A 22110-nucleotide genomic window follows, 5' to 3' on the forward strand; every position below is an offset into this window, starting at 1 on the left:
CTTATTTCTAAGATTGCATTTGATTTTGTTTCCTATAATACAGATAATACTTTAGTGTGTATTTTTTGTAGGGAAACATTAATCTTATATTAACTGCACATATATCCATATGGGTTTACCAAGTAATAGTACTCTCAATTGATATTGTGCTACATACCTATACTTGTAATCAAAGTAAGCAGGATTGATTGTTACATAATACTAAGCCTAAAAGAAAATGGAACCTGCTGAAATTCCCCAAGTAGTCTATAACCTGAGTCAAAAGGTAGACAAAATGGGACAGGCTATCTTGGACTTACAACTAGAAAATCAGGTTCTCAGAGAGCTTATAAAGGAGGTAAAAGAACAACAAACCCCCAGTTCTGAACCACAGATAAGCTTGCCAGAATTATATAATGGTAATAGGAAAACCTATAGGCAGTTTAAAAATGCCTGCTACCTGCTCTTCAATTTAAAACCAAAAACTTACCCCACTGACAGGGTAAGGGTTTTGTCCACAATATCTTTTCTAAGATCTGAACCCAGAATTTGGGCAGATCATTTGTGTGAAACAAATGACCCTCTACTAGATTCACTAACAAATTTTTTCCAAGCCATGGATGAGCTATATAGAGATACTGATATTCAACTAACGGCTGAACAAAAGATGAGGAGCTTAAAACAAGGAAAAAAGACAGTGGAGGAATATACCACTGAATTTAAGCTGTACGCATCAGACTCAGCATGGAGTTTGGTTTCGCTCAGAAACCAATTTAGATTGGGACTGTCTGATCCTGTCAAGGATGAGCTAGCACGTATAGAGCTTCCAAGTACCCTGGATGCATTAATAAAAGTCTCAACCCAAATTGACCGGAGGCTCAGGGAACGCAAAGCTGAACGTGGTTATTCAGATCCAACATTTAAAGCCACTATGTCCACCTCTGCTCACATAAAATCACCTCCAATGGAGCATGTCACCCCCATGGAAATAGGAGTTATTCGTGGACCATTAACCCCTGAAGAAAGGATAAGAAGAAGAACTAATCACCTCTGTATGTATTGTGCAAATCCCAGTCATACAGTTATGAATTGTCCAACATTACAAAAAAATAAAAAGAGTAAGTTTGTTCATATTAACAATACTCAAAGTCTAGATAAACAAATTTCTTATTGCAAACTATCTCTCCTTTTGCAGTGGGACCTTAATAGATTGGCTACTTCTGCCATCGTTGACTCTGGAGCCTTTGGAAACTTTATAGACAAATCTACTGTATTGAAAAATAAAATACCTATTGTATTAAAGAAAACACCAGTTTCAATCAAAGTTATTGATGGCTCTGTAATTGCAAATAGTCCTATAACTCACAACACAGTACCTATATTAGTTACTACTGAAGATGGCCACACCGAATATATAACATTCGATGTAATTCCATCACCTCATTTCCCTATTGTATTAGGGTTATACTGGCTTCAGACACACAATCCCTATATAGATTGGTCTACTTTAAGTGTTGCTTTCCAATCAAAATTCTGTGAAAATACATGCTTCCCACATCATAAAATACTACACACAGAATTAGAACAGATTCAAATACCGGAACCATACCAGGACTTCATAGAGGTCTTTAGTAAAGTTGAGGCAGAAACTCTTCCACCCCATCGGGTTTATGATTGCCCAATTGAATTAATTCCAGGTGCAACATTACCGGTTGGTCATTTGTATCCATTGAGTCACCCTGAGTTGTTACATCTTAAACAATACTTACAAGATAATCTTAGAAAGGGTTTCATCAGACCCTCTTCTTCACCCACAGCAGCTGGAATGTTCTTTGTAACCAACAAAGACACTTCCCTCAGGCCGATAATAGATTACCGAGAGCTTAATAAACGGACGGTAAAAAACCGATATCCGTTACCTCTCATACCGGAATTAATTGAAAGATTAAGTAATGCTACCATCTTTACTAAGTTGGACTTGCGTGGGGCATACAATCTCATACGTATAAGAGAAGGAGACGAATGGCTCACAGCATTCAGAACTCGCTATGGACTCTATGAGTACCTAGTGATGCCATTCGGTCTCTGTAATGCCCCCGCAACGTTCCAACACTTTATTAATGATATCTTCCGGGATTTATTAGACATATGTCTAGTAGTATACTTAGACGACATCCTAATTTACTCCAACAATTTGCCAGAACATATAAAACATGTCCGTTGGGTATTAGCTCGGTTACAAACACATAAACTATATGCCAAATTAGAAAAGTGTTCATTCCACAATACCACTATCTCATTCTTAGGTTACACTATATCTCCTGCTGGTATCCAAATGCAAACCGAGAAGGTTGATTCAGTAAAAAATTGGCCAACTCCTAAAGATAAGAAGTCTCTCCAAAGGTTTTTGGGGTTTGCCAATTATTACAGAAAATTTATAAAGAATTTTTCATCAATAGTGAGACCACTCACACAACTTACTGGTTCAACCCAACAATTCCATTGGAATCAAAGTCATACCAAAGTATTTGACTTCTTGAAACAAACTTTCACAGAAGCACCCATACTCAAATTTCCTAATGTTGATTTACAATACGTATTGGAAGTTGATTCCTCAGACTTTGCGATTGGGGCAGTACTTTCACAACAGAAAACACCTAAAGATCCTCTACATCCAATCTCCTACTTTTCAAAAAGTATGACATCAGCAGAGAGGAATTACGCAATAGGAGACAAAGAATTACTCGCCATCCGTAAATCTTTAGAATTTTGGAGACACCTACTAGAAGGTGCAAAAATGCCCTTCATAATTTACACGGACCACAAAAACCTCCAATACCTGCAAAATAACAAGACTCTATCAGCTAGACAGGTACGGTGGAGTCTCTACTTTGCAAGATTCGACTTTCAAATCCAATACCGCCCAGCAAACAAAAATGGAAAAGCGGATGCACTCTCTCGACAACTATCCGAACCTATTCCTAACGAAAATCCTACTGCTATAATTCCTCCTGAACGCTTCATCGGATTAACTTCAGACTTTCTAACTGATATAAAGAACTCTTCAAAAAATTCACCTACTGACACTAAGGTTCCTTTGGAATTGAAAGACGGATTATACTACTACAAGAATATGATTTATATTCCTAAAGAATTGAGACAACAAATTTTACAACATCACCATGATTCACCCTTAGCGGGACATCCAGGGGAATCACGCACCATCGAACTTATAACAAGGACATATTGGTGGCCTCATTTGAAGGAAACTGTTTCAGATTATATTAAGACTTGTGTTACTTGTCAAGTATGCAAAACTGAGCGGAAATTACCTTATGGACTTTTAATATCAATTCCAACATCTGACAGACCTTGGAAACAAGTAGGAGTTGACTTTATTGTGGATTTACCTCCATCAAAGAATTATACCACCATCATGGTAGTTGTTGATAGTTTCACCAAAATGTTGCATTTTATTCCATTTCATAAGCTTCCCACTTCAGCAGAAACAGCTAACTTATTTATACAACATGTGATTCGGCTCCATGGGGTACCAACAGTTTTGATTTCTGACAGGGGTTCCCAGTTCACATCTAAATTCTGGAAAAGTCTCTGTCAATCTCTTAACATAACCCATCAATACACCACTGCATTTCATCCACAAGCAAACGGACAGGTTGAGCGAATCAATCAATGGTTAGATGAGTACCTACGATGTTTTTGTTCCTACCAGCAAGACAATTGGATAACATACTTACCCTTCGCTGAATTTTCCTACAATAATCTAACCAATTCATCCACAAAATTATCTCCATTCTTCGCAAATTATGGGTACCATCCAACTATCACTTCAGTTAGTACTACTCCTTCCAATTCTCCTCTTGTAGATGAATGGAATAATGCACTTCTAGACAATTTTCGGGTTATCAAGGAAAACATTTCAAAAGCTCAGACTTCCCAAAAGCACTATTATGATTTGAGACACAGACAACCACCTTCATATCAAATTGGAGACCAGGTATGGTTGTCAACTAAAAACCTAAAGCTACATCTTCCTAGTAGGAAAATGACACAAAAATTCTGTGGACCATTCCCTATCACTAGGGTAATAAATCAGAATGCAGTCACTCTGGATTTACCTTCATCTATGAAAATACATCCGACTTTCCATGTTTCCCTCCTCAAACCATACGTTCCTACTAGAAGTAACACACCCCAATTACTACCAACCACTTCCATCCAAGACTCAGAAATCTATGAAGTTAAAGAAGTACTTGATTCAAGGTTTTCCAAGGGTATTCTGGAATATTTAATTAGGTGGAAGGGGTACTCGGAGGAAGATGACTCCTGGGAACCCGCATCTAATCTTAATGCTCCTCGACTTGTTTCCCAATTCCACAGGAGATATCCAGATCGCCCCAGACTTCAAGCTGAGGATCAGCTTGTTTGAGGGGGGAGTCATGTCAGGCTTTTGGGTGTACTGTTTCCTTAATTAGAATTTAACCAATCATATCTTACTTACTCTCATAAAACACCTGTTCACTGAACACACCTTGCTTAGTATTTTGTTATTTTCCTCAGAGTAACACTGAGCCTCTCATATCTCTGGAAGGTTAAAATTGTATCTTAACTTATCAGCAATTCAAGTTACCTCATTCAAGTTCTACCTACTACAGATTTAATATTTATTTCCAGCCTGTTGCAACATCTTTTGGAAGTCTTACTTTGGCAAGTACTTTTCATTTATTCAAGACTGTCTTTATTTTGGGAGTTACGTTACCTGTTTCAACTTATCAGCTCATATTATTTAACAACCAAGTCTGTGGCAGCCATAAAGAATAACCGGTTATTGAAACTCTTATCTGTTAATCTTATTTGTTCTGTTATATTATCCTTATGTTGATTTCTGCTGCACCGGAGAATCGTGACGTCACACGCTGACTGTTAGCTGGCTTCAGCGTGTCTCTGCTGCTGCTGCAGCCGCAGCCCACAGAACCCGGAAGTGTTTGTTCTTACTTACCGCACTCACAGTTTTCAAGGTACATTACTACGTTTGCAACTATAACTATATCTGCAGAAGTTCTCCATTATAACAATCTATCAATACTACATTGGATAAGACTTACTTGCTGTATGTTTAATATCTCATGTTACGCAATATATTATAATTATTCCTTACTTATTCATAAGAAAGTTTCACCTATTCCTATATCCTTTTGTATTATTACAAGCCTGCTTATTTCTAAGATTGCATTTGATTTTGTTTCCTATAATACAGATAATACTTTAGTGTGTATTTTTTGTAGGGAAACATTAATCTTATATTAACTGCACATATATCCATATGGGTTTACCAAGTAATAGTACTCTCAATTGATATTGTGCTACATACCTATACTTGTAATCAAAGTAAGCAGGATTGATTGTTACAGTTGGCTTGGGCTGGGAAGCGTTACCCTCTTGCTTAGTGGCTGTAGAGGTTGAAGCAGGTCCGTTCCTGAAATTGCGAAAGGAACGAAAATTGGCCTTGTTTATAGCTTTGAAGGGTCTATCTTGAGGAAGGGCATGGCCCTTTCCCCCAGTGATATCTGAAATAATCTCTTTCAACTCTGGCCCGAATAGGGTCTTACCCTTGAAAGGAATATTAAGCAATTTTGTTTTGGACGACACGTCCGCCGACCATGATTTTAGCCAAAGCGCTCTGTGCGCCACGATGGCAAAACCAGAATTTTTCGCCGCTAATTTAGCTAACTGAAAAGCGGCATCTGTGATGAAAGAATTAGCCAGCTTCAGAGCATGAATTCTATCCATGACTTCGTCATAAGAAGTCTCCTTCTGGAGCGAGTTTTCCAGTTCCTCAAACCAAAAAGCCGCTGCAGTGGTTACAGGAATAATGCAAGAAATTGGTTGAAGAAGGAAACCTTGTTGAACAAATATTCTCTTAAGTAAACCTTCTAATTTTTTATCCATAGGATCTTTGAAAGCGCAACTGTCTTCTATTGGTATAGTCATGCGCTTGGCTAGTGTTGAAACTGCCCCCTCAACCTTAGGGACCGTCTGCCACGCGTCCCGTCTAGGGTCAACTATGGGGAACATTTTCTTAAATATAGGAGGGGGAACGAAGGGTACACCTGGTCTCTCCCACTCCCTAGTCACAATATCCGCCACCCTCTTAGGGATCGGAAACGCCTCAGTGTGTATCGGGACCTCTAAGAATTTGTCAATTTTACACAATTTTTCTGGGACCACCAAGGGGTCACAATCATCTAGTGTAGCTAAAACCTCCTTAAGCAGGGCGCGGAGGTGTTCTAGCTTAAATTTAAATGCTATGGAATCTGGCTCTGCCTGCTGAGAAACTTTTCCTGTGTCAGAAATGTCTCCCTCAGACAGGCCATCCCTCACAGCCAAATCAGATTGTTGTGAGGGGCACTACAGATAAATTATCCAATGCGTCTGATTGCTCATTTTCTGTATTTAAAACTGAGCTATCACGCTTCCTTGGAAACGCTGGCAATTTGGATAAAAATGCTGCAAGAGAATTATCCATTACTGCTGCTAACTGTTGCAAAGTAATAGGGATCAATGCGCTAGAGGTACTGGGCATCGCTTGCGCGGGCATAACTGGTGTCGACACAAGAGGAGAGGAAAGAGTATTATCCTCACTACCTTCTGCTAAAGAATCATCTAGGGCTACATTTTTAAGTGTCACTGCATGGTCCTTAAACTGCTTAGACGCTATAGCACACTTTAAACACAAATGCAATGGGGGTACCGCCATGGCTTTTAAACACAAAGAACAAGGACTATCTGAAGGCTCAGACATGTTTGACAGAGTTAGACAGCACTACAATGCAAGAAAAAATACTTTTTGAAAAAACGTTACTGTGTCTTTAAATAATAAAAAGCACACACTTTTTTACCAAAACATCAAAAAAACATCCGATCTTAATGAAATTTTCACCACATTATCCTAATGCTTTGAAATGATTGCACACACATTTTCAAATCAATTAACCCCTTAATGCCCAAACCGGAGCTAAATGAGCAATCAAACCGGTTGTAAACACTACAGCATGATGCCACAGTCTCTACTGTGGCTTTTACCTTTGTTAGGGATTATTTGAAGATGAAAATAAGCCTCTCTGAAGTCCTGCCTGAGGTCTCTCGACTCTACACGTGAAGCTGCATGAACTGCCTAATAAAAAAACTGCGCAACTGAGGCGCGAAAATGAGGCCCCCTCCCTCTTCATTCCGGAGTGATGGGGCCTCTGAGATAGATTAGGTGTCTAATAAAATGCCAGGCGAATAAAAAAAAAACTAAAGTGTTTTATAAGTCTAAAAACACTAGATTCAATAAGAAATCATGCTAATAAAGCAATCGATTTAGCCCAAAACAGTGTCAACCAGTATTTAAGCCCTTAACCTAAGCCATCCTTCTATACTGAGTCTCAGAAAATGGCTTACCTTCCCTCATGGGGATTCCTGCCAGTCTTCTAGCATTACTGGGTCTTGTTAGAAAAAATGACTGATCATACCTTAAGCAGTTAAGCCTGAAAACTGTTCCCCCCAACTGAAGTTCTCCGGTATTCAACAGTCCTGCGTGGGAACAGCAATGGATTTTAGTTACGGGTGCTAAAATCATATTCCTCTCAGCAGAAATCTTCATCGCTTTCTGCCTCAGAGTAAATAGTACAAACCGGCACTATTTTAAAATAACAAACTTCTGATTGAAGAAATAAAAACTACAAATCTAACACCACAAACTCTTTACCCTCCCGTGGAGATGCTACTTGTTAGAGCGGCAAAGAGAATGACTGGGGGGACGGAGCCTGAGGGGAGCTATATGGACAGCTCTGCTGTGTGCTCTCTTTGCCACTTCCTGTAGGGATTGAGAATATCCCACAAGTAAGGATGAAGCCGTGGACCGGATACACCAATGTAAGAGAAATTATTTTACTGCTAGGAGAACAGAGATACAAAGGGACCTAGAGGCCTAATGTGTACCTGGTAGTCCATGGTGGAAGTTTCTCAGTACATAAGGAAATAATTTACTAAATTCCTCTATTGCTCTATTTCATAGCAGATGAATGACTGGGCATCCCCACTATATATATATATATATATATATATATATATATATATATATATATATATATATATATATATATATATATATATATATATATATATATATATATATATATACAGGGAGTGCAGAATTATTAGGCAAGTTGTATTTTTGAGGATTCATTTTATTATTGAACAACAACCATGTTCTCAATGAACCCAAAAAACTCATTAATATCAAAGCTGAATAGTTTTGGAAGTAGTTTTTAGTTTGTTTTTAGTTATAGCTATTTTAGGGGGATATCTGTGTGTGCATGTGACTATTACTGTGCATAATTATTAGGCAACTTAACAAAAACAAATATATACCCATTTCATTTATTTATTTTTACCAGTGAAACCAATATAACATCTCAACATTCACAAATATACATTTCTGACATTCAAAAACAAAACAAAAACAAATCAGTGACCAATATAGCCACCTTTCTTTGCAAGGACACTCAAAAGCCTGCCATCCATGGATTCTGTCAGTGTTTTGATCTGTTCACCATCAACATTGCGTGCAGCAGCAACCACAGCCTCCCAGACACTGTTCAGAGAGGTGTACTGTTTTCCCTCCTTGTAAATCTCACATTTGATGATGGACCACAGGTTCTCAATGGGGTTCAGATCAGGTGAACAAGGAGGCCATGTCATTAGATTTTCTTCTTTTATACCCTTTCTTGCCAGCCACGCTGTGGAGTACTTGGACGCGTGTGATGGAGCATTGTCCTGCATGAAAATCATGTTTTTCTTGAAGGATGCAGACTTCTTCCTGTACCACTGCTTGAAGAAGGTGTCTTCCAGAAACTGGCAGTAGGACTGGGAGTTGAGCTTGACTCCATCCTCAACCCGAAAAGGCCCCACAAGCTCATCTTTGATGATACCAGCCCAAACCAGTACTCCACCTCCACCTTGCTGGCGTCTGAGTCGGACTGGAGCTCTCTGCCCTTTACCAATCAAACCACGGGCCCATCCATCTGGCCCATCAAGACTCACTCTCATTTCATCAGTCCATAAAACCTTAGAAAAATCAGTCTTGAGATATTTCTTGGCCCAGTCTTGACGTTTCAGCTTGTGTGTCTTGTTCAGTGGTGGTCGTCTTTCAGCCTTTCTTACCTTGGCCATGTCTCTGAGTATTGCACACCTTGTGCTTTTGGGCACTCCAGTGATGTTGCAGCTCTGAAATATGGCCAAACTGGTGGCAAGTGGCATCTTGGCAGCTGCACGCTTGACTTTTCTCAGTTCATGGGCAGTTATTTTGCGCCTTGGTTTTTCCACACGCTTCTTGCGACCCTGTTGACTATTTTGAATGAAATGCTTGATTGTTCGATGATCACGCTTCAGAAGCTTTGCAATTTTAAGAGTGCTGCATCCCTCTGCAAGATATCTCACTATTTTTGACTTTTCTGAGCCTGTCAAGTCCTTCTTTTGACCCATTTTGCCAAAAGGAAAGGAAGTTGCCTAATAATTATGCACACCTGATATAGGGTGTTGATGTCATTAGACCACACCCCTTCTCATTACAGAGATGCACATCACCTAAATATGCTTAATTGGTAGTAGGCTTTCGAGCCTATACAGCTTGGAGTAAGACAACATGCATAAAGAGGATGATGTGGTCAAAATACTCATTTGCCTAATAATTCTGCACTCCCTGTATATATATATATATATATATATATATATATATATATATATATACTGGCCTCTACATCTGCTCCAGCATCTTTCATATCAATTTGAGAAGATCGTTTGTAATTTAGTAGGAATACAATGACATCTAAGTAATATTTAAAGGGACACTGAACCAACATTTTTTTATTTTGTGATTCAGATAGAGCATGCAATTTTAAGCAACTTTCTAATCTACTCCTTTTAGTAAATGTTCTTCATTCTCTTGGTATCTTTATTTTAAAAGCAAGAATGTAAGTTTAGATGCCGGCCCATTTTGGTGAACAACCTGGGTTGTTCTTGCTGATTGGTGGATAAATTCATCCACCAATAAACAAGTGCTGTCCAAGGTTCTGGACTTTCTTTTTCAAATAAAGATAGCAAGAGAACGACGAAAAATTGATAATAGGAGTAAATTAGAAAGTTGATAAAATTACATGCTCTATCTGAATCACTAAAGAAAAAATTTTGGGTTCAGTGTCCCTTTAAGTGTATAATTTAAACATCCCCTGTTGCTTTTCCATATCCTGCTTCCAGGCCTGGATGTGAGAAGCAGAGGAGAGTGGGGGATATTTAGTATACACCTACAATAGGAGAGCAATTATAATGCTGTGAGTGTTACTGGGTAAAATAAATTATTGGGGGAACCCCATAATATCAATAAGGATAACAGTTGAACCATCATGAACAGTAGTTTTCTATGGAAACTTGGTAATTTTTTCAACCTCAGTTGTAGCTGACTGAGACTGGAACTGGATGTCATAGTACTGAGCAGCAGTAAAGCAGACACAAGTCTAGCTGGGAGAACAAAAGCACAGTGCATTATAGCACCAGTTGGTGAACTACACTTTTGAGTTTGAGTGAGTTTTTGTATTCTGTTGAGCTGATATTGCTACATCATATTGGGCACTCTTATTTATGTTTTACATAATCAGGGCAAAATAGAGAGGAAGGGGGATATTGACAAGAGACTGATATATTATGAGGGGCTCATGTTAAGAGAAGAGGTAGGGGCAAGCAGCAAGAAAAAAAAGCAGAGAGAAGACATAATAAAGATTAGGTATTTTTAGGAAACTGGAATATGGTTGGAAATTGTAATTTTAAGTTACAGACACATGTGAATACTAATAATTAACTGTTGGCATTGAAAAACTATTTAAGCAATAAGTTACAAATATTAATTTTGCATTATGGAGAAAAGCCCAATGGAAATTAGGCTAGTGACCATTTTAGAATCTACTTATTAAAGGGATATAAAACCCACATTTTTTCTTTAATGATTCAGATAGAGCATGAACAACTTTCTCATTTACTTCAAATTATTATTATTTGTTCTCTGTGTATGTTTTGTTGAAAAGCAGGTATGTATGCTTAGTAGCCAGTCAATTTCTAGAGCACTATATGGCAGCAGTTTTGCAAGAATGTTATCCATTTGCATGAACACTAGATGGCAGCACTATTTCCTGCCATGTAGTGTTTCAGATGCCTACCTAGGTATCGCTTCAACATAGAATATAATGGGAACAAAGCAAATTTGATAATACAAGTAAATTGGAAACTTTTTTACAATGGTATGTTCTGTCTGAATTACATTTAAAAAAATGGGCTTCATTTCCCTTTAATTCACATAGTAATTGCAATTCAAATGCAGTGACACAGCAATTTTTACATTGATTTACAGCTTCAAATTGCATAATGTCAAAAAAGTTGTCACAAGACAAACTGTGGCAAGACAAGTAAATTGGGATGAGGAGAGGAACATTACCGAAGATGTTGGAGGATATAGAGGGACAATTACATTGCACTTTTTTTCAGCCTTAAAATATTGCTTACCATACATTGAAAATCCATGAAATGGTATAACACCTAGAAAAAAAAACCCCAGAAAAGAAAATTAATAAAATGAACAAAAATCCTAATGTGATCTATCCTCAGTTAACATATCTACAAAATAGAAAACACAAATATAAACAAGCACCATTCAAACACTTTACCTTCTCAGAGTCAGCAGTGGCTTGTGTGACACATTAAAGGGCCATGATACCCACATTTTTTCTTTCACGATTTAGAAAGAGAATGCATTTTTAAACATCTTTCTAATTTACTTCTATTATCTAATTTTTATTATTCTCTTGATATTATTTGCTGAAAAGCATATCTAGATATGCTCAGTAGCTGCTGATTGGTTGCTGCACATAGAAGTCTCATGTGATTGGCTCACCCATGTGCATTGCTTTTTCTTCAAATACGGATATCTCAAAAATGAAGCAAAATAAATAATAGAAGTAAATTGTAATGTTGTTTAAATTTGTATGTTCTATCTGAATCATGAAAGAAAGATTTTGGGTTTAGTGGCCCTTTAAGTATTCACAGGCTACTTCATCTATCACAAAACAAACGTTATGTTTACCTGATCAATTAATTTCTTTCATGGTGGCGAGAGTCCACTCCACAAGCCATTACTCTTGGGATTCATCTCGTGGCCACTAGGATGAGAAAAAGATTCCCAAAGATCTAAGAACACTTAATCCCTCCCAACACTCTGGTATTCCAGTCTGACATATAACAAAGAAGGAGAAGTAGAAAGGAAGGAAATGAAAAAATAAGGGAGAATAAGGTGCAAACTAAAAATTATGCCAGAAAAAAGTAAAACATGATAATGGGTGGGTCTTGAGGACTCTCACCACCTAGAAATAAATGAATTTATCAGTTAATTATACATTTTTTTTTTTTCATAAGGTGGTGAGAGTCCACAAGCCATTACTCCTGGGAAATAATACACAAGCTGTGGAGTCCACAAGTAATTGAGAACACTGCTCCTGAAGTACTTTCCTACTAAAAACATCAAAGAGGTAAAATTTAGGGAAAGTATGTTGCTGCCTTGTAAATGCATTCAATATAAGCCTCATTCTTGAAAATCCTAGAAAAGGAAACCGATCAAGAAAAATGGGCAATAATGCATTTTAAAAAAGACTATCCCGCCTCCAAGTAAACCTTGGTAATCAAGATGTTTAGCCTATAAGCTAAAGAAACTGATGTGGCCCTCTTACATGTGGACCTAGGGGCAAACAAATTAAATGATTATCTAAAACCCTTTGTAATTTGAAAGAAGAATTCTAATGCTCTTACAATATCTAAATTAATTAAGAGATCATCAAATTAACTCTTTGGATTAGGACAAGGAGATGAGCTATAATCTCCTGATTAATGTTATCCAAAAAAATCACTTTAGGTAAAAAAAAAAAAAAATCATATTGAGTCCTTAAAACCATCTTATCATGATGAAAATAAGACAAGGATGCTAGCAAGAAAGCGAAAAAAATTCAGAAAGTCCTCCGGCAGACGGAAGCTTGATGTCCAAAACATGCAGGTTCAAAAAGAGGAACACGTACAGCTTGTAAAAATCTAAATTAATGTTCCAAAGAGGATAAATTTAGTTTAGGCACTGGATATATCCTGATTAAGCCAAACAAAGTCTTGATATCAAGACATTTAAAGTGAAGGTAAACTTTGATGAATGAAAGCCCGTTTTTTAAAAATACTATTAAAAACAGGGGCACTTTCATTCATCAAAGTTTACAAAGCAGCCGTTTTGATCAAAAACTTACCTCTCTTCTTTGCACAGCTAAAGCAGATTCCCCTACACGGAGATCCTTTCTTCACACGTCATCAATAACCAATCCAGCTTCCTCCAATCACGGCTTTCCCCCAAGGGTAGTCATTGCCTGAGGCCATGCTGTGATTGGAGGAAGCTGGATTAGTCATTGATGATGTGTTAAGAGAGGATCTCCAGGTGGGGGAAGCTGCTCTGACTGTGAAAAAAACAAAGGTAAGTTTTTAATCAAAACGGCTGCCTTCTAAAATTTGATGAATGAAAGTGCCCCGGTTTTTAATAGTATTTTAAAAAAAACAGGCTTTCATTCATCAAAGTTTACCTTCACTTTAATGTTCCTGTAGTATAAATCAAAAAAAGACAAAATAAAGAGTTAGAAGATAGGACACTGTCCAAACATACTTGCAAAAAGAAGAATTCTTCGAATTCTAAAAGAATGCTAGCTAAAACCCTAGTTTTCATGGAAGGAAAGAAACAACTTTCTAAATAATTAGAGAATGTACACTTATAAATAATAGGCTTTATAGGCCAAAATAAGGTGTTCTATACAGAATCAAAGAAACCTCTTTGCTATAAAAAATAGGTATTACATCTGTATCCATCAGAAGTCACCAGGTCTATTTCTGGAAGAAAACTACTTGAAGGAGAAAACATTCATGTGTAAGAAATTACCTACTAAGGAAATCTTTTTCCCAGTTTTCCTGGTATGCAAAATATAGATTTTTTTTTCTGTGTCCAATCAAAAAACATTGACACTTCCTTCATTGCTGAGGAAGTGCAAGTTCCTACTTGATGGTGGATATAAGCTGTAACATTGTCTGAATGAAAACTCAGATAAGTTTCTCCTTTCAGAAGAGGACAATTCTGAAGGGGCCTAAGATAATTATTGATAACTTTACCTCCCGAGGAAACCAAGCTTCCTGTGCTCTCCAGAACCCCCAGACTGAACTTCAGTCCAAGAGAATGGCATCTGCAGACATAATTTTCCAAGTTGAGCGAAAAAAGGATGCCCCAGAAAAATAGTTTGGTAAATTGTCCACTGGGACAGAGATTGTCTCACTGAAAAATAGCATAGGATTCTATAAGATACTTAAGTGAAAATGTTTGCACTACCGTCAAAGCATGCAAAGTTGAAAAGGTCTCATATGGAATGTGCAAAAGGAAGAACATCTGCAAGCATCAGATCTAACACTTCCATACACTGAGCTATAGATTGATTGAAAATTTAGTGTAGTTGTGAGCAAACTGTCTGTAACTTTAATCCTCAGCATAGTCACTGAGTCTATAATGACTCCTAGGAAAGAGATTCTTGATTAATGAGAAAGAGAACTCTTTAAAATTAACTCCGAACCATGTTTGCGAAATAACAACAGTAGAATGTTTCTATGAAATACAGCAGAAGAAAAAAATGGAGCCATAACCAATACATGGAGCCACCAGGAGGAGGCAAAGACCCACCAGCCAAAGGCTTAAATACTCCTCCCACCTCCCCTATCTCCCCAGTCATTCAGCCGAGGACAGGAACAGTGGAAGAAGCATCAAAAATGGGCGGGGGGCTGTGGACTCTTTCCCATGGAAGAAAAGAAAATTATCAGGTAAACATAATTTAAGTTTTTCTTCCTAATGGGAAAGAATCCACAGCGGCATTCATTACTTATGGGAAATTTATACCCAAGCCAAAGGGGACACAGAATGCCAAAACAAGAACCCTTTGAAAAACCAAAAGGTGGCACCATTGATGCAAATCTACCAACAAGTCATCGAACCTGAACAGTCACCACGAATAGACGCAACCGAGATCACAGACCCCAAGAACACCAACTCTCAAGGCAACAGCCCAGCCGCAGCCCCTCAACCAACTAGGGGACAGACAAACCATTACCGAAGGGAACATAGGCCCAATATAAGGAGGAAAAAAACCCAAGTCGTCAAAAAACAACCGACTCCAGTGGGCAGACGTACACTGACCCAGGTCCCAATGACAGGAACCGCAGCAGAATACAAGAGAAAACCCAAAGGGAACAAACAGATCTCAAGGACCATGCAGCGTCCAAACATCTAAACAGCAGGAACCAAGGGCACTCCTATGAAAACCCGGTCACCAAGGGATAAACCCCTACCAGCTAACCGGAGAAAACAAAACCCAGTTCCGCACCCCAGACCACAGTAGACTAGGGGTGCCGTACCAGCAAGTATCAAATCCAGAGATGGTCAATGAAACAGATGCCGAACAGAAAGGAGAAGCTAGTGGTGCGAGCAACAGCGGAGCCCTCCCTGAAAAGGAAAAACCCCACCTCGCTCTTGTACAACCAAGACAGCCCAACCACTACAGGCCACAGAACCGAACGCCAAAGCAACTCAGTTCACACGGCCAATAAAGATAGTTAGGATTAGTGCAGTGATGCGAACACAACCCATCCATTGACCGGTAGCTAGACAAGCCAACAGGCCGCAACGACCAGCAAACCAGCACACACAAACAGGGAGGAATAAACAGTCATCTAAGAACAAAATATGACTAGAACCCTGAGATAAGCCACCCAGAAATGGGTGATAAGAATCCCAACGGCCAGCCCGTCTCCGAAAAACATGGACCACTGGAACCCATCACTCTACAGAGAGACAAAAAAAGGCCCCCGGTGGAAAACACGAGATGTCCCCAAACCTCTGTAATCATCTGAGGATGATTACCCAGACACGGAGCACCCAAAGGGCGCTCCACTGCCAAAGAGGTCTGGCAAAAGCCATAGGAGAACAACTAACTGCGTGAAACCTCTGAGAGACAATCTCTTGAGCCCCCTAAACTAATCCGTCAGACGGCTAAACACAGAAGCGGGGAAAAATCCCAACACGCTGTCACTGACCCCACAGGTCAAAAACGAAACCAGGCCATAAGGCGAACAGCAGGGCCTCATGGAGAAAAACCCCAAGCTCAGTCTTCACAACCGGGTAGTTAACCGGAGACTTCCAAACGCCCCATAAAAATCCCAAGTTCCAAGGAAGAACCCAGGGACAATGGCCGGAGCCCTAGGTCCATACCCAATGAGTCTAATAGGGATGACCCAACGTAAAACTCCCCAAGTCTGATCCAAACGACAATCTCCGCAGAGGCGACACTGCGATGAAACCGCAGCACTAAATCCTACGGACCCTAGAATCCTAGGACAGAGGTCAACCTGGTCCTAAATCCTAAAAAGCGGCTACTTAGTGACCTACGAACCCTAGTGGCAGCACCTGACAAAAAGGAGAACCACCTAACCCGAGCATAAACGCTCCCAGAGGTGAAGATAGTGAAACCAATCACTTCTGAACGACTACCGCCGTGGAGGAATAGCGGACACCAGAATACTTCAGATCAGAAGACAGGCGCTTTACGCCTGAGATCAATCTCACAACCTTCTACTGCAGGAACGACGGAGCGAAACACTAAGCCACATATCCTTCAAGCTTGTGCCAGACCCCTAAAGAGCCCAAGTATCGAACAAACTAGACCATGACCACGAGACAAAAAGCATCTTGAATGTCAGAACCGCTATAAAGTAGCAAGGACCACAGACCTCCACCGGGGCTGCAAAGGAACACAGTGATACACCACCGGCCCTATGTCTGAAGCAGAACTGCCACGGACCAGCCCAAGCACTTCCGACATCCAGACCCTCAGGTCTAAATTAAGTATTACTGTAGTTTTTTTTTTTTATTATAAAAAAAAACCGAACAAGTGAACCGGCAAGTCCCACCGGACCAGCAAGGCAAAATGTGCGTCCCTAACAAGCACACAAGTAACTCCGGACAAAATACAGGAACAATTTCTATAAAAGAAAGTCGAGCAATCCCAGAATTCCCATAGGGAAGAAAAAAACAGAAGTAAATAATCCCGACCGGATAAAAGAACAAACAAGGGCACACGCAGGCATTCGCCCAGAAGGAACCATGTCTTTGTAGTACCTGACAGACAGACCTTAACCTTCAGAAAAACGACACTGACCGGGGAAAAACGTACCCCATTAGCCTACCACACAGAACCCTGAGAAGATCCCTGATGATACAGTAAAGGATCCCCCAATAAATCAAACAGATGTCGCAATAGGACGCGCAGTCGCACAATCCTGTAGCGAAAAGAACAGCATGGGGGCACAATCACCCCCGGGGGAAACACAATGATGCCATTCACGGTCTGAACACCCGGGATAGGCAGACAAGCACATAACTGCAAGGAAACCTCAGGATCCTGAGGGCGAATCAACGCAATTAAAATATTAAAACGAAAATGTCCCGCCATCTCCGGGGTAAAAAATCCATCCTGCGCGGAGGAGACATTAACATCGGAGTGACTCGCAAAGGAAAAAGGAGTGTGGGGTTGAGAAGGCACCTCCTGAGGGACAGAGCCCCCAGGAGCCGATGGCTCAGAAGGTCCAGGGTCCCCCGAGCCCGAGGGACCCGGCACACCATACAGGCACGAGAGACAAGATTGGCAGACTTGCGATAACAGGACCAAATTACAGTCCTCACCCGAGGACGATTCTGAATCAGATATGAAAATAGTCTCTGCATTAGAATCCTCCATGGCTGAGACTTTAAAAATAACAATGCAATTTGGAAAAGAAACTGGCACCTGACACCCATGATGGCTGGGGCACTCACCACCTCCTATGACCAGGCCTTAGGTAGGAGACTCTTTTCTCTGTCGCCACTCGGTCAGAATTGCGGAAACGAGAGAAGACCCACCCAAGCGTAAACACGTACGGTTACCAGATGTCCTGCGAAATCTAAAAAGCGCGCCACTCACAAGGCGGCAAAACTAGGCCCCAGAACAAACTAGCAAGTCTGAGAAAAAGGAAAATCGTAGCTCAAGGTCAAGCCTAGAAAAACGATACATGTCTCAGCCTCAGAGCCCAAATTCCCGCACACAGCAGGATGATCTCATAAGAAATATGATAAACAACCACATCCCGTTCACTAATCCCCATGAGAAGGAAAATAATCCCTTGATTCCCAGATAGAAGCAGAAGGAGCCTCAATGAGGCCCATACTGAACTATCATAACAAATTACATTACAGCAACGTAATAAAAACAGAATTTATGCTTACCTGATAAATTTCTTTCTCTTGTGATGTATCGAGTCCACGGATTCATCCATACTTATGGGATATTCTCCTTCCCTACAGGAAGTGGCAGAGAGAGCACCCACAGCAGAGCTGTCCATATAGCTCCAACCGTAGCTCCACCCCCCAGTCATTCGACCGAAGGCTAGGAAGAAAAAGGAGAAACTATAGGGTGCAGTGGTGACTGAAGTTTTTTAAATAAAAATATACTACCTGTCTTAAATAGACAGGGCGGGCCGTGGACTTGATACATCACAAGAGAAAGAAATTGATCAGGTAAGCATAAATTCTGTTTTCTCTTGTAAGATGTATCAAGTCCACGGATTCATCCATACTTGTGGGATACCAATACCAAAGCTTTAGGACACGGATGAAGGGAGGGACAAGACAGGTACCTTAAACGGAAGGCACCACTGCTTGTAGAACCTTTCTCCCAAAAATAGCCTCCGAAGAAGCAAAAGTATTGAATTTGGAAAATTTGGAAAAAGTATGAAGCGAAGACCAAGTCGCCGCCTTACAAATCTGTTCAACAGAAGCCTCATTTTTAAAAGCCCATGTAGAAGCCACTGCTCTAGTAGAATGAGCAGTAATTCTTTCAGGAGGCTGCTGGCCAGCAGTCTCATAAGCCAAACGGATGAAGCTTTTCAGCCAAAAGGAAAGAGAGGCAGCCGTAGCCTTTTGACCTCTCCGTTTACCAGAATAAACAACAAACAATGAAGATGTTTGACGGAAATCTTTAGTTGCTTGTAAGTAGAACTTTAAAGCACGAACCACATCAAGATTGTGCAACAGACGTTCCTTCTTTGATGAAGGATTAGGACACAGAGAAGGAACAACAATCTCCTGATTGATATTCCTATTAGAAACAACCTTAGGAAGAAACCCAGGTTTGGTACGCAAAACCACCTTATCTGCATGAAAAACTAGGTAAGGTGAGTCACACTGTTAAGCAGATAACTCAGAAACTCTTCGAGCCAAAGAGATAGCTACTAAAAACAAAACTTTCCAAGATAGAAGCTTAATATCTATGGAATGCATAGGTTCAAACGAAACCCCTTGAAGAACTTTAAGAACCAAGTTTAGGCTCCATGGCGGAGCAACAGGTTTAAATACAGGCTTGATCCTGACCAAGGCCTGACTAAATGCTTGAACGTCTGGAACATCTGCCAGACGTTTGTGTAAAAGAATAGACAGAGCAGATATTTGTCCCTTTAAGGAACTAGCTGATAATCCTTTCTCCAATCCTTCTTGGAGAAAGGACAAAATTCTAGGAATCCTAATCTTACTCCATGAGTAACCCTTGGATTCACACAAACAAAGATATCTGCGCCAAATCTTATGATAGATTTTCCTGGTAACAGGCTTTCTAGCCTGAATCAGGGTATCAATGACCGGCTCAGAGAAACCACGCTTTGATAGAATCAGGCGTTCAATCTCCAAGCAGTCAGACACAGAGAAATTAGATTTGGATGCTTGAACGGACCTTGGATTAGAAGGTCCTGCCTCATTGGCAGAGTCCACGGTGGAACAGATGACATGTCCACCATGTCTGTATACCAAGTCCTGCGTGGCCACGCAGGCGCTATCAGAATCACAGAAGCTCTCTCCTGCTTGATTCTGGCAACCAGACGTGGGAGGAGAGGAAACGATGGAAATACATAAGCCAGATTGAAGGACCAGGGCACTGCTAGAGCATCTATCAGTACCGCCTGGGGATCCCGGGACCTGGACCCTTAACGAGGAAGTTTGGCATCCTGCCATCAGATCCAATTCTGGTGTGCCCCATAGCTGAGCAAATAACTCCGGATGGAGCTCCCACTCCCCCGGATGAAAAGTTTGACAACTTAGGAAATCCGCCTCCCAGTTCTCTACCCCTGGGATATGGATTGCTGAGAGATGGCAAGAGTGATCCTCTGCCCATCGGATTATTTTGGTTACCTCCATCATCGCTAGAGAACTCCGTGTTCCTCCTTGATGATTGATATAGGCTACAGTCGTGATGTTGTCCGACTGAAATCTGATGAATTTGGCCGCAGCTAGCTGAGGCCACGCCTGAAGCGCATTGAATATCGCTCTCAGTTCTAGAATGTTTATCGGGAGGAGAGATTCCTCCCAAGACCATAAGCCCTGTGCTTTCAGGGATTTCCAGACTGCACCCCAGCCTAGCAGGCTGGCATCTGTCGTTACTATGAGCCACTCTGGCCAGAGGCAGCAGCAGGCTTCTTGGCCTGTTTACCTTTGTTCCAAGCCTGGTTAGGTCTCCAGACTGATTTGGATCGGACAGAATTCCCCTCTTGCTTTGCTGCAGGAGAAGCTGAAGCGGGACCAACCTTGAAGTTCCGAAAAGGAACGAAAATTATTTTGTTTGGTCCTCATCTTATTTATTTTTTTCCTGAGGGAGGGCATGACCTTTCCTTCCAGTGATGTCTGAAATAATTTCTTTCAGTGCAGGCCTGAATAGGGTCTTTCCTTTGAAAGGGATGTTCAACAATTTAGATTTTGATGACACATCAGCAGACCAGGACTTAAGCCATAACGCCCTGCGTGCTAAAATGGCAAAACCTGAATTCTTTGCAGCTAATTTAGCCATTTGGAAAGCGGCATCTGTAATGAAAGAATTAGCCAACTTAAGGGCGTTAATTCTATCCATAATATCCTCTAATGGAGTCTCCACCTGAAGAGCCTCTTCTAGAGCCTCAAACCAGAAAGCAGCTGCAGTAGTTACAGGAACAATGCATGCAATAGGTTGGAGAAGAAAACCTTGATGAACAAAAATTTTCTTTAGGAGACTCTCTAATTTTTTATCCATAAGATCTATGAAAGCACAACTGTCTTCGATAGGTATAGTTGTACGCTTAGCAAGAGTAGAAAAAGCTCCCTCCACCTTAGGAACAGTCTGCCACGAGTCCTGTATGGTGTCAGATATGGGAAACATTTTCTTAAAAACAGGAGGGGGAGCGAACGGAATACCTGGTCTATCCCACTCCTTAGTAACAATAGTCACAATCCTCTTAGGGACTGGAAAAACATCAGTGTAAACAGGAACCTCTAAGTATCTGTGCATTTTACACAATTTCTCTGGGACCAGTATAGGGTCACAATCGTCTAGAGTAGCTAATACCTCCTTGAGCAATAAGCGGAGTTGTTCAAGCTTAAATATAAAGGCCGTCATATCAGAATCTGTCTGAGGGAGCATCTTTCCTGAATCAGAAATCTCTCCCTCAGATAACAAATCCCGTACCCCTACTTCAGAACATTGTGAGGGTATATCGGATACGGCTACTAAAGCGTCAGACGGCTCAGCATTTGTTCTTAACCCAGAGCTGTCACGCTTTCCTTGTAAACCAGGCAGTTTAGAGAAAACTTCTGTGAGGGTTTTATTCATAACTGTGGCCATGTCTTGTAAAGTAAATGAATTAGATGCACTAGAGGTACTTGGCGTCACTTGTGCGGGCGTTACTGGTTGTGACACTTGGGGAGAGCTAGATGCTAAACCCTCATTTCCTTCTAACTGAGAATCATCTATTGCAATATTTTTAAGTGCTAAAATATGCTCTTTATAATTTATAGACATATCAGTGCAAGTGGGACACATTCTAAGAGGGGGTTCCACAATGGCTTCTAAACACATA

The 22110-nt window shown here is 40.4% G+C and overlaps 1 protein-coding gene across 1 annotated transcript in view; it reads right to left on the reverse strand.

Moving 5' to 3' along the window:
• The window catches only part of TBC1D19 (TBC1 domain family member 19), an 885000-nt gene that overhangs the window by 117215 nt on the left and 745675 nt on the right, over positions 1-22110 (reverse strand). The window contains exon 16 of the mRNA XM_053704075.1: positions 11596-11628. Within this exon, the coding sequence (XP_053560050.1) occupies positions 11596-11628 (33 nt within the window). The remainder of the gene's footprint in view (positions 1-11595; positions 11629-22110) is intronic.

This window comes from Bombina bombina, chromosome 2, assembly GCF_027579735.1.
Source record: "Bombina bombina isolate aBomBom1 chromosome 2, aBomBom1.pri, whole genome shotgun sequence".
Lineage (NCBI taxonomy): Eukaryota > Metazoa > Chordata > Amphibia > Anura > Bombinatoridae > Bombina > Bombina bombina.